Here is a 26,575-nt window from a genome sequence, read left to right on the forward strand (position 1 = left end):
TTGTTCCAGGACTGCAGGATGTATATCGTGTAGTGTGGTCTGATGTGTGGGACGCCGCCATGTGAGCATCCCATGTCTCTCCTCAGCATGCGCCTAGCAGCTCTGATAGCCATCCTGGAGTTGATTGTAGTCACCTTTCCACACTCGTCTTCTGCTGTTACAGTTTACTTGTTTGTTCCAGGACTGCAGGATGTATATCGTGTAGTGTGGTCTGATGTGTGAGACGCCGCCATGTGAGCATCCCATGTCTCTCCTCAGCATGCGCCTAGCAGCTCTGATAGCCGTACTGGAGTTGATTGTAATCACCTTCCCACACTCGTCTTCTGCTGTTACAGTTTACTTGTTTGTTCCAGGACTGCAGGATGTATATCGTGTAGTGTGGTCTGATGTGTGAGACGCCGCCATGTGAGCACCCCATGTCTCTCCTCAGCATGCGCCTAGCAGCTCTGATAGCCATCCTGGAGTTGATTGTAGTCACCTTCCCACACTCGTCTTCTGCTGTTACAGAGTAAGTAACATGGTATAATTATTATTATTATAAGCATAGAAATAGACAAGTATTATATGAACTTTATATTGTTTCTTCAGTTCTTTATTTGTGAAATAGTTATTATTTCTTTCTTGTGACTGGTACAATTAATAGTATTCTCGCCTAAAGTCGTTTTTGCTCCAATAGTACAAAGCGTTTAAGCTGCAGACTATACGAAATTGGCTGTGGTTTGGTTGTATGTTTTTGTATTATTTAAATTACCCGTTACATGTTTAATCGTACAGCTATTAGTTACAAACTTTTAAATGTATTAGAAGTGAACTCATGCCGGTTTAAAAAAAACTCCAGTGATCTATTCTGATGAGAATTAGTAGTAGTAGTAGTAATGACAGTAAGCGCACTGGAGGTCTGTCGCAGTCAACTTAAACTACTGTAACGTACTACAATAAGGGTGTAACTGCAATTGAAATTAAATTCGATATGTATTATTCTTAACTTTCCATTGACGGTATGAGTACAAAACTGCTATATTACAAATAAAGCAAATGTTTTATTGTTAGGACAAAGCTGGGTAAATAATACATATAAACCTATTTTTAGAATAATAGGTATTATTCTATAAATAGGTATGATAATAACCAACCTGAATAATATTGATTCGTTTAAATTCAGCATTATTTAGATTAAATTGTTAAGAAATATAATAGGTATGGCATTGTAAAAGTAGATTCACTTATATGATCAACTTTTTATAACGTTGTGAGTGAAACAGTATAATAGTAATAGTTTTAATTGAAAGATCTTAAACAGTGATAAATATAATGTAACAGGAAGTATTTATTTATGTAAGTTTATATACCTGTTTAAAATTGTTTTAATAACATGGTCCTCATTTTTCAAATGTGAATAAACTAACTCATTTATTTTTTGAAATCGATTTTTTCATAAATTATAAAATTCTATTATACTGCCTGCCCATTGTAAAACGCATTATTCCTATTATTGTACCATTTTACTTGTAATACTGTAATGTATTGCAGTATGTAGGTTACCATTACACAGTAGAATACACGACTGTATTGTGTCTGGTAAACCGGCAGTCTTGCGGTTCAATACAAGTGAACCCCTTCTCCAAATCACCAGAACACCCGCTATTGTACCCAAATCACTGGCCCATTACCCCGATATCGCCCAATTTCCGACGCTCTCAATTTTCCCAAAATATTCTGACTTTTACCCGCTGCCATTACTCCTATTTCTGAACTGAATTTAACCGTCTTGCTTAAACTTCACAGTATCTATAAAATATTGAGATAAACAAAACAAAAATCAGTTAACAAATTATTATGAAAATTTTAATTTATTTAAAGTAATTGATAGTTGAACTGAAACCTTATTGTGAAGAAACTTCAGATTGGCCATGAATGGTCAGACTATACTCGTAAAAGTTAGTTATTAGATGTCCGATTGTAATATGTAAACTGTCATTCGAGTTGATAATAATTTTACAAATTTATTTTTGTAACTCTCTTTTAAAATTAGTACTTTTTAATATATTTTAGTTTAAATATTTTAAATTGTCGCCATTTTGAAATTTAATGTACAAAATCCGACCAGAATTTGTACTAAAGTTTGGTTGATTGGTTTACAAAAATGATTTATTTGATAAAAACAACCCGACAGACGATAAACACTATTGGTTGCATATGAGTTTTTGTTCCGTTTCACCAAAGAAACATTACCCTAGTTTCTTTAGAGATTGTTTACACTTTGTATATTTGTGTATGTCTTAAAACTGGGGAAATGTAATTAATTTTATATTGATCAACGTGAATATTGATGTTGCATTAAAGAATCAATTTAATATACATTGCGGCTATTTAACTTTTTACATATCACAAGCAAAGACTTTGAAATAACCGAAGAATTTATATATTATAAGGGACATTTAATTATATATACGCTACTATCTGCAATACCTGAGTCTTTCCTTTCACGAAACTGTCACACGTGAGTCAGTTTGTCAGAAGGACGATCGACTGCTCTCAGTCCATGAAGCCACTTTGTTACATCTCAGTTCATGTGACTGCTTCAAAGCACTTCAGTCGATAACGCACAAACATGGGATTGTTTGCCTTTACGATATCCAAGGTTTGATTCTTGTTAGCCAATTTATGCGTAGACCAGAGTGAAATTCTAATTATAATACAATAAATTTCCTAGACCCTAGATTAAACTTATTTGAACATCTTCCAATTCAAATACTAGATATGTAAATGGAAATAATTTTAGACTACCCAAGGTAAATAAATTTATTTTTCGCCATTCTTTTCAGAATTCGTTCCAACGGGACCATCGTTTTTTAATCACATTCCATGATGCATTAACATTATTCAAAATTTTAAAAAAGTATCAAGAAGTAACTATTTGGCGTATTTTGCAGCGAGACATTGGCTATTTAAGTACTGTGATGTCATAGGGTGTAAGGTACTTTTATAGAGTTTCATGGTCTTTGTATATCTTGTATATTGCTTCTTATCGGTATTTATTGATATTTATTAGTATTTATTATTATTTATATTTGTGTATGTATTTGTGGTGTATAATTTATTTAAGTTGTGTATAATTTATTTATGTTGTGTATAATTTATTTATGTTGTGTATAATTTATTTTTTTATTGTATATAATTTTTGTATGAATTGTAATATTGCATAAATATTTTCAGTAGATACCAAAATGGTGGTTTATAGTAAGATGCAAGACTCTCATAAATGTGTATTTATTGTTTTTTAAATTTATTAACTGGTCACAGTACCAGCAAAAGTGGTCAGTCAATTTCCAAAAAAAATTGTAATAATCCAAATTTATTTTTAAATGAAGCTGCAAGCTTTTTTAGTACCAAGAAAAAATCTACATAGATGAAAAATTTATGGGTATTATTAAATGAACTTCTTGATTTGTACGGGGCTTTTATGTATCTCAAACTATTCCTTTATATAAAAATTTAGTATCAATCTAAAGATTTTACACTCTTTTGTGAATTTAAAAACCCTAATGGGTTCTAAAGTTCCTACGCTAATCTTTGAGAGTCTTTTCGTTTGGTTTAAAACAGCTGATTACTAATAGACACGTGTTGCTCAGGCAGATACTCTCAATGCGCTGACCAATAAACATTGGAGTATTGGTTATAACATTTTCTAACCAACCTTATTCCAGTTTAGTTTTTTACAATGGTTTACACACGTTTATATAATGGTATGCGTTATAAATTATAAAACGCATACCCGTTAAATTAGAAATTGTACGCAACAAAATAATCAGTAACTGGTAAAGTCACACTGGATGATAATCAATTGGAAAAGGCTTTGTATGTCAAAACTGCTATGGAATTTATCAACTAAGCTCATATTAGTCCCTTACATTTTGTTATTCTCTATTCCAGCAACTGGATTTAAATTTACATGTAAACCTTCATTTCAAGAAATTGTTATCATTATGAAATAAAAGGTTGTAGCGTAAATGAAATGTATATTATATTGGTATTGCTCTATGTATTTTGGCCCAAGTTTATATAGTTAATAAACCGAGTGACTGGACAACTGGAGTACCTGTAATTGTATTTGCTTGCCGAACAATGTGTTTATTGGTGTTGTACAGAATTGGGTCACAGCCACCGTTGTTAAGCCCTAAGTGTCCCGACCCAAGCAACTTGATAGCAGCGAGCACATACGTCCAACGTGTATCTGGTTCGTGTGGTAACTTTTCATTTGTTCTTCACTTAGGCTGGAGTGTCTCGTATCCCGCGTGTTCCAAAAGCTCTATCCTCACTCTTTACTTTTGGAACACGCGGGATACGAGACACTCCAGCCTAAGTGAAGAACAAATGAAAAGTTACCACAATGAGAATTTCCAAATCCAAATTTGAAATATGTTATAAAATCACCTGAGGTTGTTTCTGGAGGATTTCAAAATTAACTCCCTCTCTTCCAAAATAGGAGTTGGGGTCGCCTCAAACATCTAAGGGGAAGAGCTATCGAAATAATGCCTCAGATTAGAGGAATTAATAAGAAAACCCAACTTCAACGACTAATAGTGTCCATATCAAACTGTGGAAATCTAGGGCATAGTACAAAAATTAACAAAAATTTCTTACACAAGGTCCATGTCTAGAGTCTCTAAAATATCTAGATTCAAACTCATGGATCTAAATACCAAACTTAGGATGCCTACTGTCCAACAGTTCAAATAACACTCATTACAAACTAAATTAAACATATTTTAACTTTTTAATTATATACTTAAAGCTCAGGAATAACAAATTATAAAAACATGGATCAGAATAGTTTTTATTGGCAAGTACAGCTCATTAAAATAAACAAAAAAGCAACGTCACGTCAAGTAGGACTAACCTATGTAAATATGTAGCCTAAGTATAGCAATACTGTTGCTTACAATCAACAAATGTCATACACTGAATTTAAAAGCCTTAAATCCTGAGTGAAAAAAAACTAAACATTACTAAAACATTATTAAAGAACATTACTAAAAAGCCGTTTACTAATGAAAAGTTAAAGAGAAATGGTCACAGGGCCGATCCCTGTGGGACTCCATTTTTTATTGACACCGTCTCAGAAAAAGATTAATTTACACAAACCCTCTGAGTACGGTTTTCCAAATAATATCTGAAAAACTCAAGCTCACCACCTTTTACACCATAATATTGAAGCATAGAAAGGGAAATGTCATGCGGAACACAGTGAAAAGCCTTAGTGAGGTCACAAAGTGAGGCTAGTGTGCTGTTCCGCCTCTGAAAATGTTCAACTACACAAGTAGTTAAGGCCTCGACCGCGTAATTGATTGACAGACCCTTTCGAAATCACAAAAAAATTTGAAAAAGATTATTTTTCACAAACTTACAAACCGGGTATTTTAGATTTTACAATTATTTTAGGAAAAATAGGTGCCAATGAGATTGGTTCACCGCTCTCTGATAAAAAGAAGCTTACACATATTGTATGAAACAATAAAGAACACTTTATCCAAATTTCACTTAGGCTCGTGTTTTCCTTGTGTCATCTTAAAACTATGGAAACATACAATACGAAGAAACACTTTTTAAACTAGAGCACATTACAGAGTAATGTTTAGTTTAGGTACTGAAGGATAATAATTTTTAAGAATAAACATCTGTTCTACAATCTGATGCCCATGTCTATTGTTCTCTAATTATGAGAATTTTTAATTTATTATATAATTTTTTTGTTTTATTTTAAGATCCCCCTAGTATCTCATGTTATATGTGTGATATATACATCAAAGTATATACATCCTTAAATACTCAACTATTACATATAAAGAACTTAATACCAATGTATTAAATACCTATGACTTATTATTAAACATCCAGCTAAGTTTAAAAATTTATGAATTTAAACTCTTGGAAATAGGATCAAACTGATGTTGGACGTCAGTGAAACTGATGAAGATGAAGTGATCTGTAGCTTGAGGAGTGACGATTATGTCGAAAAGATCCTCCTTTGTACGGCAGATTTCAAGAACCGATTACCACGTATTGACGCGGTTTCTTTAAGTCAAGAGCTTTTAAGAACTAAACCAGATATAATACTGCAAGAAATATTTTTCAGTATATTGAACAATAAAATTACACAATATTGTGTTTTAAACTTCCATTAAGTTTGATTTCTTTATAAAATCAATAATTATACATAACAAATTTGTTGTATTATAATTGTTGCAAATACTGTATTGTTATTACTGAGATAATGTTTCCAACCATTACCATTATCTATTTTCTTTTTACGATTTAAAAAATTTTTCTTTCTTATTTATTAAATGAACAAAACAATTACGTCTAAAAATGTTAAGTTTTATCATATTTATAAAAGGGGCAAATAATTCTACAAATATAAAGTGTTTGATTCTTCCAAGGTTGATTACTAAACATTCTCTACATTAAACATTTAGATCAGTTTTTAACTATTATGATAATCTGATTGACGTCACAACAATATATCTGAAAATCTATTCAATATATAACATGGTTACATGGTTTCCCAGTTTAAATAGTTCATGGAATAATTGCTGAAAAATAAAAATCTTGATATATTTCGGATCCGTTGAGCCAAATACAGTATTTTGGACTCGTTGTGGTTAACCATATTCAGTTGACAAGTATTAAACCCAAACTGAGAGTGCCAATAACGCATATACGTTTATGGTAGTGGACGGAGCTGTACCGCGATTGGCTGGTGGATTTGTATAATCTATAAGTATTTCCGACTCGTTGTGGTTAACCATATTCAGTTGACAAGTATTAAACCCAAACTGAGAGTGCCAATAACGCACATCCGTTTATGGTAGTGGACGGAGCTGTACCGCGATTGGCTGGTGGATTTGTATAATCTATATATAGTATTTAGGACTCGTTGTGGATAACCATATTCAATTGACAAAAATTAAACCCAAATTGACAGTGCCAATAACATTCATATGTTTATTGTGGTGAGTGGAGCTATACCTTGGTTGGCTAAAAGTATGTACGTTGTTTTTTTGATATTAGCCTAATTGTTTTTAGGCTATAAAGTAGTGTTATTGATTTATTTATTAGCTTAACTGTATACGCTACAGTTATGTATCCAAATATTTATCGCATTAAATTAATGGTACAAGTGATGTTATTTTCTTTAATTTTTAAAAGTTTTTTGTAACATTGTTGTTGTAAAGTTGTTCTACAAAACATATCCTTCTCCCTGCCATTATGATAGGGAAAACATATATATTATTATTATTTATAAAGATGCTGTGTCTATTGTTCTTAATGGAAAGATCGAATGGTTTTTCTTACTCTCAGTTGTTCAGACCTATGGCTTTGAAATTCAAAAAATACCCAACGAAATACTGATTGCTCCACATTTATTTTTCCTGGGGACCAACAAAAATAAATGTATTTTTCTTTTCAGATCAATTTTGATTAACTCTTGCTGGATTAATTATAAAACTTTACTTAAAGGTGCTCAGGATACAGTTTGGCTTATTTGCATAAATTAGGAGAATAAATGGAATGTTCCAGTATTGATCCTTCGAACACTTCGCTAGCAAAACTTTGACAGGTAAATGGAACGTCAAACAAAGAGCTTTACTTCCAGAGGGTAAAGAGAGAGTAAAGTAAACAGTCTCGTCCTGTTTGATCTCTGACGATCGTTTTATACGTTCACAGAATCCTTTACAAAACCGGGATAGCGTAATTAACAGCTCAATGTTTGTACATGAACTTATTTCACGGGTTCTTTGAATTTACTTCGAATGTTTCCGATCTAAAATGTATTACAGGGACACTTTACTAAAATGATTGAAAATCACGGAAATTATACTAGTAATACCTATCCAGTATAGCAAACAATGGTTGTAATACTCGTATAATTCGTAAATATAATGTTGTAGATAAAACTCAAATTTAAACTACCTGAACGTAGAAGTGGATTTAATCCATAATTTCCTCTTGTCCAAAGAAAAGCTTTATTGATTTTTTGGGTCAAAAGGTATAAAAAATACGTACCTATAATTTTTACACTGGTCTTATGAGTTATCATGGTGGCAACGAAAACATCAAAGAATAGACAATTTGAGTACAATATGACATTGTATCATGTGACGTAGTAACACGTGTGATGAAGTTTTGTTGGATTAGACTTTGTTTACGATCAGTCGGATCCTTCAATACTCAGTTGTATCGGTATGTTTGTGACAATATAGTTTATTCTTTCTTGTTGTAAAATATAAACGAGATCTGTATGTTCTATCGTTTTGATAAGGTGTATATATTAGTAAATGATGCACTAAAATATACATTGGTGTTCTAGGACAGGTGCAGGATTAATAATAAAGTTCAACATAAGCCGATGTTGCAGTGAAAATTGGATGTTTTTAACCATCCCAATTAGTTGCCAAAGCCTCGTGCACAGGAGTGACAATCAATGGATCACTTGGAGGGCGTCAAGTTTGTGGGTTTATTCGCGGTTGGTTATCATTCAATCAGCTGCTATTCACTACCCTCCCTCAACCCTTCCCTGCTGGAAAGATTACAGAGTCGGTTGATGAGCTGAAGGGGAGGGGCCGGGTCGAGGTTACTCTCCGACCTACCCCAGCCGTTGCTTCCTTAGACACCTCTTCCATGGTGGTATTTGCCTGCCTGAGTGACAAACACTGGAAACAGACTTCTCAAGTTTTCCCTTATAGTTCTATTATATTACCGTCTCTAGATTAATGTATCTCTTTAATGAAAATAAACGTAGCGCCACCGGACCCATCCGTCACTTTATCTTTGTCGTATTAAAAAGAAAATATAAATGATAACAATTGCCTCATTTGTGAAAGGATGACAGTTTTTCTGACATTACAAAAAATCGTTTCGAGCTCTACGTTTCGAGAATTGAAATCTATGTTCTTCATCAGGTGTTAAAATTCCTCAACACACGCGGTTAATTACACACAAAAAGTAATAACTAGTTAACATATGCCGATGAATTCGTCCAAGTCATGGTTAACAACAGAGCAAGTTTTACTTCAGAAAACACATATGTCTTAGAGCCCAGGGTGACTAGAGCAAGTACTCGTCCCCCATCGTACTGCACAGAACAACCGAAGAACATATCCGCACCCACCAGCGCGATGATAGGCTAATGGTTGTCCAAAGTAACCCCTTTATGTTCCTTCACTAACGGTGGTCCTTTCTATTCGAAAAAAACACGTGTTCAGTTAAAGTTAATTATGTTTAATACCTTCTAAATGAATATGTAACAAATCTTGATATAGTTTTCGAAATAGAGCTGTTTTTCAGGTAGCTTTATTTCTGTATTTTACTGAAACGGCATCTATCTTATATACAGATAGTACACTTAAATGTAAGAGAGCAATGACTATATAAGATGACTATGTGACCTTGATTTTTACTCAATAAAGAAGTATTTCTATTTCTAAATACAACATAAAAGAATTATTCTTGTAATTATAAAACATCGTTACCTGTCACTCGGTTAAATTTATAAACGTATTATCATTCCACTCTTACCAGATTGATAAGTATCAAATTACAAAAATGTACGATAAAAGGTGAACAGGGTGTACGGTAAACTCCGTCAGCTTACTAGTATACCCGGAGCAACACTCGATCACTGATATAAAACGCAACGTGTATCGCTATAGTTTTGTCTCAAAATATATGTATCATACATACACATACTAGGTTGTTTTGGGAGTCTGTTAGTTTAAAAATGAAAGCCCAAAATTTATAACAATTAAAATTTTGTTATAAAAATGTGTAATATTCAAATGTGTTTATTTTTCGAAACGACGAGGCCAATCCCGTAGGAATAACACCCCTACTCTGCAGGACCCTGAAGCTCCGTAAGAGATACTTGCGTACCCTTGCTTATAAAGGAGGAAACAGTAATTTTCAGCTCCAGAATAAGTTCAGGCGAGATTTTGTATGGCTTCTGAAACACTTTATAGCTTTATTAAATAGCAGTGGTTGTGATTCATGCTGTAAATATGGCTTAAAGGAAGGATAACGCAAACTTTCTACAATTCACTAAATGGGGCGGGGGTGGAGACAGGATAAAACAGGCCGAAACATGTTGTAGCGCTAACTCTATGTGAATGAGCAGTGTTGTACAGTCCTCCACTGAAGCGGCAATTCACCAAGTTGCCGACTCATCACTACCGGAATAGTCGCGCCTGCACTCCCCCCCCCCCCACCTTACACCAGCCCGCGTCTGTCCGTCCTCCCGACAACGATTTAGTGATTCTCACATATCTTTTGCCATTCATTAATGAACTTTATTGTCATTCTTGCATAATTTAAAACCCTATTAAGACCCTAAAAGTATTGATTTATAGCTCTTTTCTTTTAATCTTAAGCTTATACAAAGCCGTGAGATATATATATATATATATATATATATATATATATATATATATATATATATTGTTTACGAGTTTGCTTGAATAAACACTTTCATGGATTCAATATTCATGAATCTTACAAATAAATCTAAATATAATATTTACTTAAAACCAGGATGGTTTTAAATGAACTACTTGTTTACAAAATTCCCTAACTGGCACTAATTTATTCTGTGACAATCTACGATTTTACTATCTAATTACACACGAGTCTATTAAACACTGTCACAATCTACATGTCACGATCACGAGTATTACCAATAGTTCAGTCACTTCACTATTTCATTTCTGAAACTACCACTCTACTCTCTGCACCGTTCCAGCTCTATATAAAGCCACTGGCGTTTCCTGAACATTCAAGTGGAGAAGTCCATAACCCACTTGACGAGTGAAGAAGGGTCACAGCGATAAGGAGAGGCGGGGACGGCCGGACCCACTGACCGCTTTCCTTCCAACAACGCTATTCATCTATTACCCTTTGTATCGGGGGTCGGCCCCCCTGGAACATTCTCCCACACTCTCGTTAGGATTGAAATCAACTAATCCTTTGGTGTTATGTTATAGCTCTACCAAGAGTACGTTAGATCGTCTGGCTAACGTGACCCAGACTATCTGACGGTGTCAGAACAGCTACGACAAATAACTTAAATATACCTTCTTCGGTAAATCAACTAATCGTTTGGTGTTATGTTATAGCTCTACCAAGAGTACGTTAGATCGTCTGCCTAAGGTGACCCAGACTATCTCACGGTTGCTGGACGGCTACGACACCTAACTTAAATATACCTTCTTCGGTAAATCAACTAATCCTTTGGTGTCATGTCAAAGCTCTACCAAAGGTACGCTAGATCGTCAGGCTAACGTGACTCAGACTATCTCACGGTTGCAGAACAGCTACGACACCTAACTTAAATATACCTTCTTCGGTAAATCAACTAATCCATTGGTGTCATGTCAAAGCTCTACCAAGAGTACGTTAGATCGTCTGGCTAACGTGACCCAGACTATCTCACGGTTGCAGAACAGCTACGACACCTAACGTAAATATACCTTCTTCGGTAAATCAACTAATCCTTTGGTGTCATGTCAAACCTCTACCATGAGTACGCTAGATTGTCTGGCTAAGGTGACCCAGACTTTCTCACGGTTGCTGGACGGCTACGACACCTAACTTAAATATACCTTCTTCGGTAAATCAACTAATCCTTTGGTGTCATGTCAAAGCTCTACCAAGAGTGCGGTAGATCGTCTGGCTAATGTGGCCCAGACTATCTCACGGTTGCAGAACAGCTACGAAACCTAACTTAAATATACCTTCATCGGAAATGAACTAATCCTTTGGTGTTATGTTATAGCTCTACCAAGAGTACGTTAGATCGTCTGGCTAACGTGACCCAGACTATCTGACGGTGTCAGAACAGCTACGACAAATAACTTAAATATACCTTCTTCGGTAAATCAACTAATCGTTTGGTGTTATGTTATAGCTCTACCAAGAGTACCTTAGATCGTCTGGCTAACGTGACCCACACTATCTCACGGTTGCAGAACAGCTACGACACCTAACTTACATATACCTTTTTCGGTAAATCAACTAATCCTTTGGTGTTATGTCAAAACTCTACCAAGAGTGCGGTAGATCGTATGGCTAATGTGACCCAGACTATCTCACGGTTGCAGAACAGCTCCGACACCTAACTTAAATACACCTTCTTCGGTAAATCAACTAATCCTTTGGTGTCATATCAAAGCTCTACCAAGAGTACGCTAGATCGTCTGGCTAACGTGACCCAGACTATCTGACGGTGTCAGAAAAGCTACGACAAATAACTTAAATATACCTTTTTCGGTAAATCAACTAATCGTTTGGTGTTATGTTATAGCTCTACCAAGAGTACGTTAGATCGTCTGCCTAAGGTGACCCAGATTATCTCATGGTTGCTGGACGGCTACGACACCTAACTTAAATATTCCTTCTTCGGTAAATCAACTAATCCTTTGGTGTCATGTCAAAGCTCTACCAAGAGTACGCTAGATCGTCAGGCTAACGTGACCCAGACTATCTCACGGTTGCAGAACAGCTACGACATCTAACTTAAATATACCTTCTTCGGTAAATCAACTAATCCTTTGGTGTCATGTCAAAGCTCTACCAAGAGTACGCTAGATCGTCAGGCTAACGTGACTCAGACTATCTCACGGTTGCAGAACAGCTACGACACCTAACTTAAATACACCTTCTTCGGTAAATCAACTAATCCTTTGGTGTTATGTTATAGCTCTACCAATAGTACGCTAGATTGTCTGGCTAACGTGACCCAGACTATCTCACGGTTGCAGAACAGCTACGACACCTAACTTAAATACACCTTCTTCGGTAAATCAACTAATCCTTTCTTGTTATGTTATAGCTCTACCAAGAGTACGTTAGATCGTCTGGCTAACGTGACCCAGACTATCTCACGATTGCAGAACAGCTACGAAACCTAACTTAAATATACAGTCTTCGGTAAATCAACTAATCCTTTGGTGTTATGTCAAAGACTATCTGACTGTGTCAGAACAGCTACGACAAATAACTTAAATATACCTTCTTCGGTAAATCAACTAATCGTTTGGTGTTATGTTATAGCTCTACCAAGAGTAAGTTAGATCGTCTGCCTAAGGTGACCCAGACTATCTCATGGTTGCTGGACGGCTACGACACCTAACTTAAATATACCTTCATCGGTAAATCAACTACTCCTTTGGTGTCATGTCAAAGCTCTACCAAGAGTACGCTAGATCGTCAGGCTAACGTGACTCAGACTATCTCACGGTTGCAGAACAGCTACGAAACCTAACTTAAATACACCTTCTTCGGTAAATCAACTAATCCTTTGGTGTTATGTTATAGCTCTACCAAGAGTACGTTAGATCATCTGGCTAACGTGACCCAGACTATCTCACGGTTGCAGAACAGCTACGACACCTAACTTAAATATACCTTCTTCGGTAAATCAACTAATCCTTTGGTGTCATGTCAAACCTCCACCATGAGTACGCTAGATTGTCTGGCTAACGTGACCCAGACTATCTCACGGTTGCAGAACAGCTACGACACCTAACTTAAATATACCTTCTTCGGTAAATCAACTAATCCTTTGGTGTCATGTCAAACCTCTACCAAGAGTGCGGTAGATCGTCTGACTAATGTGATCCAGACTATCTCACGGTTGCAGAACCGCTGCGACACCTAACTTAAATATACCTTCTTCGGTAAATCAACTAATCCATTGGTGTCATGTCAAAGCTCTACCAAGAGTGCGGTAGATCATCTGGCTAATGTGACCCAGACTATCTCACGGTTGCAGAACAGCTACGAAACCTAACTTAAATATACCGTCTTCGGTAAACCAACTAATCCTTTGTGTCATGTCATAGCTCTACCAAGAGTACGTTAGATCGTCTGCCTAAGGTGACCCAGACTATCTCACGGTTGCAGAACAGCTACGACACCTAACTTAAATACACCTTCTTCGGTAAATCAACTAGTCCATTGGTGTAATGTCAAAGCTCTACCAAGAGTACGCTAGATCGTCTGGCTAACGTGACCCAGACTATCTGACGGTGTCAGAACAGCTACGACAAATAACTTAAATATACCTTCTTCGGTAAATCAACTAATCGTTTGGTGTTATATTATAGCTCTACCAAGAGTACGTTAGATCGTCTGCCTAAGGTGACCCAGACTATCTCACGGTTGCTGGACGGCTACGACACCTAACTTAAATACACCTTCTTCGGTAAATCAACTAATCCTTTCTTGTTATGTTATAGCTCTACCAAGAGTACGTTAGGTCGTCTGGCTAACGTGACCCAGACTATCTCACGGTTGCAGAACAGCTACGACACCTAACTTAAATATACCTTCTTCGGTAAATCAACTAATCCATTGGTGTCATGTCAAAGCTCTACCAAGAGTACGCTAGATCGTCTGGCTAACGTGACCCAGACTATCTGACGGTGTCAGAACAGCTACGACAAATAACTTAAATATACCTTCTTCGGTAAATCAACTAATCGTTTGGTGTTATGTTATAGCTCTACCAAGAGTACGTCAGATCGTCTGCCTAAGGTGACCCAGACTATCTCACGGTTGCTGGACGGCTACGACACCTAACTTAAATACACCTTCTTCGGTAAATCAACTAATCCTTTCTTGTTATGTTATAGCTCTACCAAGAGTACGTTAGATCGTCTGGCTAACGTGACCCAGACTATCTCACGGTTGCAGAACAGCTACGACACCTAACTTAAATATACCTTCTTCGGTAAATCAACTAATCCATTGGTGTCATGTCAAAGCTCTACCAAGAGTGCGGTAGATCGTCTGGCTAATGTGACCCAGACTATCTCACGGTTGCAGAACAGCTACTAAACCTAACCTAAATATACCTTCTTCGGTAAATCAACTAATCCTTTGGTATCATGTCAAAGCTCTACCAAGAGTACGCTAGATCGTCTGGCTAACGTGACCCAGACTATCTCACGGTTGCAGAACAGCTACGACACCTAACTTAAATAAGCAGTGAGAGTGCCCAGTTACTTATCTCTGTTGACTACATACGGGCCTAGACTGTCCAACACTGCCTGACGGCACTGTCCTCTCTCCTCTCCTCTTCAAACTATATATAATAAAATCCAATCACTTAAGTAATTAGCCTATTTTTTGTAGTTTTTGTTCACTCAATATTTTTATTTGTTTGTCTACTTTCTCCTCTATATTGCTGATTATCGGAATTCTAGGTCATATCCGTAGTTTATTCTGCTTTAGATGTCTTCTTTCAATTATCAAATTTTATAAAATTAATCTACACTCTGCTCGATATAAAATTCGAATCGTAACAATTTCAACTCGAGTCTACGCACAGGCCATTGAGGCCCATGTAGGCTCTTTTCCCATTATTTGAATTTATCCAGAAATTATGTAGCAAATTTAATGCTGTTTTTACTAGGTATGCGTGTATGTATGTGGATATGTATGTATGTGTATGTACATGTATATGTATATATATATATATATCTCTTTATTATATCATCTCTTTATTCATTATATTGATTTATTTATGTAACACAAGTCTTTTTTATATTATTTAACGTTAATTATTTAATTTTAGTTTTTTAATTGTATTACTAGAATACTTCTGTATGTTTATATGAATTAGATAATATACAAATGCTACATTTGTTATCATTTCAATGTAAAGGTTTATTTTGTATTTCATTTCTTTTTGTGTGTGGAAATAAACGTGATTTGATTTGATTTGAAATATACCTTCTTCGGTAAATCAACTAATCTTTTGGTGACATGTCAAACCTCTACCAATAGTACGCTAGATCGTCTGGCTAACGTGACCCAGACTATCTCACGGTTGCAGAACAGCTACTAAACCTAACCTAAATATACCTTCTTCGGTAAATCAACTAATCCTTTGGTATCATGTCAAAGCTCTACCAAGAGTACGCTAGATCGTCTGGCTAACGTGACCCAGACTATCTCACGGTTGCAGAACAGCTACGACACCTAACTTAAATATACCTTCTTCGGTAAATCAACTAATTTTTTGGTTTCATGTCAAAGCTCTCCCAAGAGTACGCTAGACCGTCTGGCTAACGTGACCCAGACTATCTCACGGTTGCAGAACAGCTACGAAACCTAACTTAAATACACCTTCTTCGGTAAATCAACTAATCCTTTGGTGTTATGTTATAGCTCTACCAAGAGTACGTTAGATCATCTGGCTAACGTGACCCAGACTATCTCACGGTTGCAGAACAGCTACGACACCTAACTTAAATATACCTTCTTCGGTAAATCAACTAATCCTTTGGTGTCATGTCAAACCTCTACCATGAGTACGCTAGATTGTCTGGCTAACGTGACCCAGACTATCTCACGGTTGCAGAACAGCTACGACACCTAACTTAAATATACCTTCTTCGGTAAATCAACTAATCCTTTGGTGTCATGTCAAACCTCTACCAAGAGTGCGGTAGATCGTCTGACTAATGTGATCCAGACTATCTCACGGTTGCAGAACCGCTGCGACACCTAACTTAAATATACCTTCTTCGGTAAATCAACTAATCCATTGGTGTCATGTCAAAGCTCTACCAAGAGTGCGGTAGATCATCTGGCTAATGTGACCCAGACTATCTCACGGTTGCAGAACAGCTACGAAACCTAACTTAAATATACCGTCTTCGGTAAACCAACTAATCCTTTGTGTCATGTCATAGCTCTACCAAGAGTACGTTAGATCGTCTGCCTAAGGTGACCCAGACTATCTCACGGTTGCAGAACAGCTACGACACCTAACTTAAATACACCTTCTTCGGTAAATCAACTAATCCATTGGTGTAATGTCAAAGCTCTACCAAGAGTACGCTAGATCGTCTGGCTAACGTGACCCAGACTATCTGACGGTGTCAGAACAGCTACGACAAATAACTTAAATATACCTTCTTCGGTAAATCAACTAATCGTTTGGTGTTATATTATAGCTCTACCAAGAGTACGTTAGATCGTCTGCCTAAGGTGACCCAGACTATCTCACGGTTGCTGGACGGCTACGACACCTAACTTAAATACACCTTCTTCGGTAAATCAACTAATCCTTTCTTGTTATGTTATAGCTCTACCAAGAGTACGTTAGGTCGTCTGGCTAACGTGACCCAGACTATCTCACGGTTGCAGAACAGCTACGACACCTAACTTAAATATACCTTCTTCGGTAAATCAACTAATCCATTGGTGTCATGTCAAAGCTCTACCAAGAGTACGCTAGATCGTCTGGCTAACGTGACCCAGACTATCTGACGGTGTCAGAACAGCTACGACAAATAACTTAAATATACCTTCTTCGGTAAATCAACTAATCGTTTGGTGTTATGTTATAGCTCTACCAAGAGTACGTCAGATCGTCTGCCTAAGGTGACCCAGACTATCTCACGGTTGCTGGACGGCTACGACACCTAACTTAAATACACCTTCTTCGGTAAATCAACTAATCCTTTCTTGTTATGTTATAGCTCTACCAAGAGTACGTTAGATCGTCTGGCTAACGTGACCCAGACTATCTCACGGTTGCAGAACAGCTACGACACCTAACTTAAATATACCTTCTTCGGTAAATCAACTAATCCATTGGTGTCATGTCAAAGCTCTACCAAGAGTGCGGTAGATCGTCTGGCTAATGTGACCCAGACTATCTCACGGTTGCAGAACAGCTACTAAACCTAACCTAAATATACCTTCTTCGGTAAATCAACTAATCCTTTGGTATCATGTCAAAGCTCTACCAAGAGTACGCTAGATCGTCTGGCTAACGTGACCCAGACTATCTCACGGTTGCAGAACAGCTACGACACCTAACTTAAATAAGCAGTGAGAGTGCCCAGTTACTTATCTCTGTTGACTACATACGGGCCTAGACTGTCCAACACTGACTGACGGCACTGTCCTCTCTCCTCTCCTCTTCAAACTATATATAATAAAATCCAATCACTTAAGTAATTAGCCTATTTTTTGTAGTTTTTGTTCACTCAATATTTTTATTTGTTTGTCTACTTTCTCCTCTATATTGCTGATTATCGGAATTCTAGGTCATATCCGTAGTTTATTCTGCTTTAGATGTCTTCTTTCAATTATCAAATTTTATAAAATTAATCTACACTCTGCTCGATATAAAATTCGAATCGTAACAATTTCAACTCGAGTCTACGCACAGGCCATTGAGGCCCATGTAGGCTCTTTTCCCATTATTTGAATTTATCCAGAAATTATGTAGCAAATTTAATGCTGTTTTTACTAGGTATGCGTGTATGTATGTGGATATGTATGTATGTGTATGTACATGTATATGTATATATATATATCTCTTTATTATATCATCTCTTTATTCATTATATTGATTTATTTATGTAACACAAGTCTTTTTTATATTATTTAACGTTAATTATTTAATTTTAGTTTTTTAATTGTATTACTAGAATACTTCTGTATGTTTATATGAATTAGATAATATACAAATGCTACATTTGTTATCATTTCAATGTAAAGGTTTATTTTGTATTTCATTTCTTTTTGTGTGTGGAAATAAACGTGATTTGATTTGATTTGAAATATACCTTCTTCGGTAAATCAACTAATCTTTTGGTGACATGTCAAACCTCTACCAATAGTACGCTAGATCGTCTGGCTAACGTGACCCAGACTATCTCACGGTTGCAGAACAGCTACTAAACCTAACCTAAATATACCTTCTTCGGTAAATCAACTAATCCTTTGGTATCATGTCAAAGCTCTACCAAGAGTACGCTAGATCGTCTGGCTAACGTGACCCAGACTATCTCACGGTTGCAGAACAGCTACGACACCTAACATAAATATACCTTCTTCGGTAAATCAACTAATTTTTTGGTTTCATGTCAAAGCTCTCCCAAGAGTACGCTAGACCGTCTGGCTAACGTGACCCAGACTATCTCACGGTTGCAGAACAGCTACGACACCTAACTTAAATATACCTTCTTCGGTAAATCAACTAATCCTTTGGTGTTATGTTATAGCTCTACCAAGAGTACGTTAGATCGTCTGGCTAACGTGACCCAGACTATCTCACGGTTGCAGAACAGCTACGACACCTAACTTAAATATACCTTCTTCGGTAAATGAACTAATCATTTGGTGTTATGTTATAGCTCTACCAAGAGTACGTTAGATCGTCTGGCTAACGTGACCCAGACTATCTGACGGTGTCAGAACAGCTACGACAAATAACTTAAATATACCGTCTTCGGTAAACCAACTAATCCTTTGGTGTCATGTCATAGCTCTACCAACAGTACGCTAGATCGTCTGGCTAACGTGACCCAGACTATCTCAAGGTTGCAGAACAGCTACGACACCTAACTTACATATACCTTCTTCGGTAAATCAACTAATCCTTTGGTGTTATGTCAAAGCTCTACCAAGAGTGCGGTAGATCGTCTGGCTAATGTGACCCAGACTATCTCACGGTTGTAGAACAGCTACGACACCTAACTTAAATACACCTTCTTCGGTAAATCAACTAATCCTTTGGTGTTATGTTATAGCTCTACCAAGAGTACGTTAGATCGTCTGGCTAACGTGACCCAGACTATCTCACGGTTGCAGAACAGCTACGACACCTAACTTAAATATCCCTTCTTCGGTAAATCAACTAATCCTTTGGTGTCATGTCAAACCTCTACCAATAGTACGCTAGATCGTCTGGCTAACGTGACCCAGACTATCTGACGGTTGCAGAACAGCTACGACACGTAACTTAAATATACCTTCTTCGGTAAATCAACTAATCCTTTGGTGTCATGTCAAACCTCTACCAAGAGTACGCTAGATCGTCTGTCTAACGTGACCCAGACTATCTCACGGTTGCAGAACAGCTACGACACCTAACTTAAATATACCTTCTTCGGTAAATGAACTAATCCTTTGGTGTTATGTTATAGCTCTACCAAGAGTACGTTAGATCGTCTGGCTAACGTGACCCAGACTATCTGACGGTGTCAGAACAGCTACGACAAATAACTTAAATATACCTTTTTCGGTAAATCAACTAATCCTTTGGTGTTATGTTATAGCTCTACCAACAGTACGTTAGATCGTCTGGCTAAGGTGACCCAGACTTTCTCACGGTTGCTGGACGGCTACGACACCTAACTTAAATATACCTTCTTCGGTAAATCAACTAATCGTTTGGTGTTATGTTATAGCTCTACCAAGAGTACGCTAGATCGTCAGGCTAACTTGACCCAGACTATCTCACGGTTGCAGAACAGCTACGACACCTATCTTAAATATACCTTCTTCGGTAAATCAACTAATCCTTTGGTGTCATGTCAAAGCTCTACCAATAGTACGCTAGATCGTCTGGCTAACGTGACCCAGACTATCTGACGGTTGCAGAACAGCTACGACACCTAACTTAAATATACCTTCTTCGGTAAATCAACTAATCCTTTGGTGTTATGTTATAGCTCTACCAAGAGTACGTTAGATCGTCTGGCTAACGTGACCCAGACTATCTCACGGTTGCAGAACAGCTACGACACCTAACTTAAATATACCTTCTTCGGTAAATGGACTAATCCTTTGGTGTTATGTTATAGCTCTACCAAGAGTACGTTAGATCGTCTGGCTAACGTGACCCAGACTATCTCACGGTGTCAGAACAGCTACGACAAATAACTTAAATATACCTTCTTCGGTAAATCAACTAATCGTTTGGTGTTATGTTATAGCTCTACCAAGAGTACGTTAGATCGTCTGGCTAAAGTGACCCAGACTATCTTACGGTTGCAGAACAGCTACGACACCTAACTTAAATATACCTTCTTCGGTAAATCAACTAATCCTTTGGTGTCATGTCAAAGCTCTACCAATAGTACGCTAGATCGTCTGGCTAACGTGACCCAGACTATCTGACGGTTGCAGAACAGCTACGACACCTAACTTAAATATACCTTCTTCGGTAAATCAACTAATCCTTTGGTGTTATGTTATAGCTCTACCAAGAGTACGTTAGATCGTCTGGCTAACGTGACCCAGACTATCTCACGGTTGCTGGACGGCTACGACATCCGGCTGAGACCTAATTTCGGCGGTAAGTCACCGTAGTAATAATATTAATTAACCTAGGTTTGATGTGGATTAACAAACACATAACCAACATTTCTCTAGTATTTTATATTTTTCTGGGTGTGGTAGAATTCAAATAAACTAAAGTACTTTTTTAACTTCTTTTCGTCACTATACTGTTTTTCAGTGCAACCACGCCAATAAAACGTAAACTGAATTGAGAATAAAACATTATGTAAACCAAATAAATATTATTTTGCTACTAGCATTATTCTTACAGAACAGAGTATTAAATTTGTATAAGTTCAAAATTGGTCAACCATGTTCTTTTTCTCACTCGGGGAATCCATTAGAAATAATAAAAAAACTGTTTATATTGAATCGGTTATCTTGTTTACTGTAAAGTGCGATGTCCCCATGCGTCTGGAGTTTTCAGGAGAGGCATTCCATTTCTCTACCCATTTTATAGATTCTATACACTATTATCAAAAGCTATGTAGTTAAATTTTATAGAACCACTAATAAAATAAGTGACTCTATGACATGAATCTTGACTCTGGCAGTAAGGGTCTGAACGTGTACAGAGCAATGCAATCTTATCACGAATCAGTTTATCTCCGATTCACTCGCATGCAGCTAACACTAAAGTACGGTACAACATCAGTGGTGATGTACCAAGCAGTTGTTAACATTACTGATTACATTTTTATTATATGCATTATTCGTTCATTGCGGTTAAGTCAACATTTATTTCATTCTTTATCTTGATTTTATATAACATTGTAAACGGCAATTGTTTGTGCATTATTGGATCGTGCAAAGGTGTTTGAGTAAACATTAAGTTCTGTAGGTCCAAAGCAAGTGCTTTACTGCAGATCAAGCTCCCTTACAAGAGGGTAAAATGTCACACTCACCGTTATGGTAACCTAAACTCTTTTCTAATGTAAGACTCCATCCAGCACACACAATCTGCTGTAATGCTATCGTATTTAAACTTTGCTGTCGAATGCCGAGAGACATCTAACATTAAGAGTCTAAGTGAGTTATGCCCGCCATCATTTCTATCATCGTTAATTTCGCTTAACACGATAACGAGAGTAATACATGAAATAAGATGTTTTCTAAAACCAAACCATACCTATGGCAGAATATCAGCAGAACTGTTGTACATATTATACTGTTTGGGTTCTTTCTATAGAACTTAGGACATCACATGCAGTATTAATACCGGTTGTTTGATAGTTGTTCTTGTTACTTTTGGGACAAGTTGAACTACTCTTTTTTCCAGGTCTTATTTACTTACTATAAGTATCGCTTTCTGAACATCTGATCTGATATTTCATCATAGCTATGGAAAAACAAACATAGAGTATAATCCTATAGTCGTTTATCTGTTATCATGGCCATCGATGGGAACTTAATTTCATTTATTGGCGATGGGCACATCTGTTTTTTTTGTTTTTTTTTTAGTTACTGCATCATTTGCTACTAAGAGAAGATCAAATTTGAAAAGTGTGTTAAGTAAAATTAGATATTTAAAGTTTATATGCCAAACCATCTTATCTTCTGAATGCCAACGTTATATAAGTTGCTTTCACAGACTATATTTTCTCGTCACAAATGAAATAACACTTTTGCTTTATTAACACATTTAACAATATTTTATTATGTTTCGTACTAAAATAGATTCAATTATATTTTTAAGTTTTCATTCAGATAAATGGTGACCATACCTCTTCGGGGAATGTGCAAAATGATGTGAATTAAACTTCGTCTAGTTTATCCCAACTTATTAAACTTTATATTGCAAAGCAGTCTGTATTTGACATATGTTTTCGTCCATTTGGCCAAAGTAGCTAATATAAACGCTGATACTGGAGGTATGCTGCACCTGTCGCAGCCCAGAAGTGGGGCGGGCGTAAAAATACTGAAGGAAGTGAAGCGAGGGAGCGGAAGTGATTTCAGTCCAACGCGTGCCAACGCCTGCCGATTGCCGCACACAATCACCAGCCTCCAATCTTCCCTCCTTCCTTCTTCTTACTCCTTATACAAGTTAGTAACACTGCAATATTTCGGTCCTACGCGTGCCAACACCTGCCGATTGCCGCACACAATCACCAGCCTCCAATCTTCCCTCCTTCCTTCTTCTAACTCCTTATACAAGTTAGTAACACTGCAATATTTCGGTCCTACGCGTGCCAACTCCTGCCGATTGCTGCACACAATCACCAGCCTCCAATCTTTCCTCCTTCCTTCTTCTAACCCCTTATACAGGTTAGTGACACTGCAATATTTCGGTCCTACGCGTGCCAACTCCTGCCGATTGCCGCACACAATCACCAGCCTCCAATCTTCCCTCCTTCCTTCTTCTAACTCCTTATACAAGTTAGTAACACTGCAATATTTCGGTCCTACGCGTGCCAACTCCTGCCGATTGCCGCACACAATCACCAGCCTCCAATCTTCCCTCCTTCCTTCTTCTAACTCCTTATACAGGTTAGTAACACTGCAATATTTCGGTCCTACGCGTGCCAACTCCTGCCGATTGCTGCACACAATCACCAGCCTCCAATCTTTCCTCCTTCCTTCTTCTAACCCCTTATACAGGTTAGTGACACTGCAATATTTCGGTCCTACGCGTGCCAACTCCTGCCGATTACCGCACACAATCACCAGCCTCCAATCTTCCTTCCTTGTTCCAACCCCTGATTCAGGCTATGGTGATACCACAATATTTCGTTTCCTCGCGTGCCAACTCCTGCCGATTACCGCACACAATCACCAGACTCCAATCTTCCTTCCTTGTTCCAACCCCTTATTCAGGCTATGGTGATACCACAATATTTCGTTTCCTCGCGTGCCAACTCCTGCCGATTGCCGCACACAATCACCAGCCTCCAATCTTCCCTCCTTCTTTGTTCCAACCCCTGATACAGGTTAGTAGCGTTTAGAAGAGCAAAAAAATATTTCCAAGTCACCGTTGCCACTTTAGATTCCTTTATCCGATCCTAGGTTAGCCATGAATTCGTCAAAATCGGTGGCGATTGACTGTAGAGCTCGAACTTCCCGGCTTTGTTCTTTTCCGTTGTCCCCATGGTACGGAGAGAGGCGAAAAATTCGAATCTTCCCTTTAGGTGGTTTCTTCATCCGATATATGACCTCATTTATTCTTCAAACTGCCCCTCCCAAGATGTTTGGAATTTTGGCAAAAATCTATGGCATCCTCGAGGGTTATATAAGGTCCTCTTGCTGATAGCTCTTTTTATCAGCTCGAACATCGTATCGTCCTTCACTCATGTCCTGGATGTTGGCACGCCAACATCCAGCACGCACTCTCTCATGAGTTTCATCTAGCCGCTTCCGGAGCTGGGCCTCTCCGGATAAGTCTTCTCCTAGTTTGCAGCCAAACTGTGTCGCACGGTTATCGCAGTTCTTGACCAAACACGATGCTTGCCGGTGTTTGTTTCGTAGTTTCGCTGACATAGCTGCTATTCACCATCATAAACAAGTGAAGGTGCTGGTTCTAATCTCACTGATTTTCAGTCATGACTTTGGTTAGATATCTTCTCAAAGTTCTTTTCGCCCTTTCTACCATTTTATTAGATCGCGGATGAAGCGCTGTCGTCCTTGTCTTGCGCAATCCCAGTACTTCGCAAATCCGTGAGAACACTGAAGATTGAAAATTTCTTCCTTCGTCGGAATTCAGTTCCATCTGAACTCCAAAACAGCTGATATGAAATCATTGGAAAACACGTTTTTACATAGTTGATGCAATGTAAATCGTGTCTATGAAGTATCGGAACAATAATCCAGTGTGTGTGTGTTTGTTCCGATTGTCTTACACAATCGCCAGCTTCAATCTTCCCTCTTCCCTTGTACCAACCCCTGATACAAGTTAGTGACATCAAAATATGTCGATCACTCAAGTGCTACCTCCTGCGCTTGGTGAACGCAAACCCCAATCTCCAATCTCAATCCCCATTCTCCCGCCAATTCAATTCCATTTAAAATCTATTTATTCTCGTATACACTTTTTATTTTATTGAGCCAAATAAGACTTTATTTCATTAATCTAATGTAAAAGTAATAAACATCTACTGTACTGTCTTATTTACTTAAAAGATATATAATTGTCTCTACTCCTATTGGATGGTGCTCAAAAACCCACGAAGTCATTAAAAATAATGGTTTTAGCTTAGTCTTATAATAGTGGTAACTTTTACAGTCACTACCTGCTACATTAACGTCATTTAAAACGTTCGTATCTGGACTATCAATCGACTTTTGAAATTTCCTTGAATAGTGTTACGAAACTATAGAACTTGATTTATGCCTGGTAAAATGGTTATGGTTAATTATAAAGATTCTATTTTTCAAAGAGTATAAATTAGTACGCAAAACTGCCTAAGAGAAAGCAATGGTAGCAGTTTCTTGCGGTCAAAGATCTCCCTGCCGCCTTCCCTCAGACCACATCCAAACAAAGGCCCCTCTTCTGCAGTATAAAAACTTATTTGGATTTTTCCAGCGCAGCAGTGACACAAAATATTCTTCCTTCAGATATTTCAGACACTTGACAATCAGTACAATAAGAACAAATATCACTGCGTTCAGAAAAATAGGTCAAATTAATGACAAACTAAGTGAAGGATCTATGTCAAAACTAGAAAACAAAAGGAGTAAAACATAATAAATCAATCAAAATCATTAATTACATATTCCATAATCTGTGAAGAGAAAAGTGCAATGTTTTCTCAATGTAGATGTTTTTCATAGTTCCTAGGGTTACTGCCTGTGTCATTGCTAACATTACAATTTCCTGCTCACACGTCGAAATATTGCTTACACAATATTGCTTACAATACATTCTTAAAATATGTCTAACTCACTGCGGAGAGCCAACTTCAGTCAACAGGTCGTGAAACGAAACCGCTAATATAACTATTATTTTGTACAGTTTTCTTCTATATAATTTCTCAACGTGCTGTGAACCATAACATCTAAGGTTCTTTTGTTAAAACCGTTATAAACGCATATTATTAAATTTAATAGTACAAATATGTTGATACTTGTAAGTGATCCCGCGTGAAGCGCCACCCTAGTGCCGTAAGCAAACTGAAGTATACAATGCTGGCAAATCAAGATTAACATCATTGACCTATAAAATGAACAACAAAGGGACAAGAATCAACCCTTGTCAAACGCCTTTAGTATATGGAAAGAAATCTGCTTTATCGTTTGTTTCATCAGAAACTTTCATACATTGAGTACGTAGTGAGATTTGCTTTGCGATGTCTCTAATACCAGAAGTTTCCAATTTAGAAACAATTTCATTATTGGCGTTGTCGAACGATTCACCTCAGAACAATGCTGTTGCAATTGTGGCTGTAAGGAGATGTATGAATAATCTTCAACTAGCCTGACATTTAGTAAAACCACAAAA

General features: G+C 37.2%; 1 protein-coding gene across 1 annotated transcript in view; it reads left to right on the forward strand.

Moving 5' to 3' along the window:
- Positions 1–357: 357 nt before the first annotated feature.
- Positions 358–26,575, forward strand: part of LOC124362520 (gamma-aminobutyric acid receptor subunit beta-like) — a 52,202-nt gene continuing 25,984 nt past the window's right edge. The window contains exons 1-2 of the mRNA XM_046817097.1: positions 358–508; positions 21,063–21,160. Of these exons, the coding sequence (XP_046673053.1) occupies positions 387–508; positions 21,063–21,160 (220 nt within the window). The 5' untranslated portion in view covers positions 358–386. The remainder of the gene's footprint in view (positions 509–21,062; positions 21,161–26,575) is intronic.

This window comes from Homalodisca vitripennis, chromosome 5 (genome assembly GCF_021130785.1).
Source record: "Homalodisca vitripennis isolate AUS2020 chromosome 5, UT_GWSS_2.1, whole genome shotgun sequence".
NCBI lineage: Eukaryota > Metazoa > Arthropoda > Insecta > Hemiptera > Cicadellidae > Homalodisca > Homalodisca vitripennis.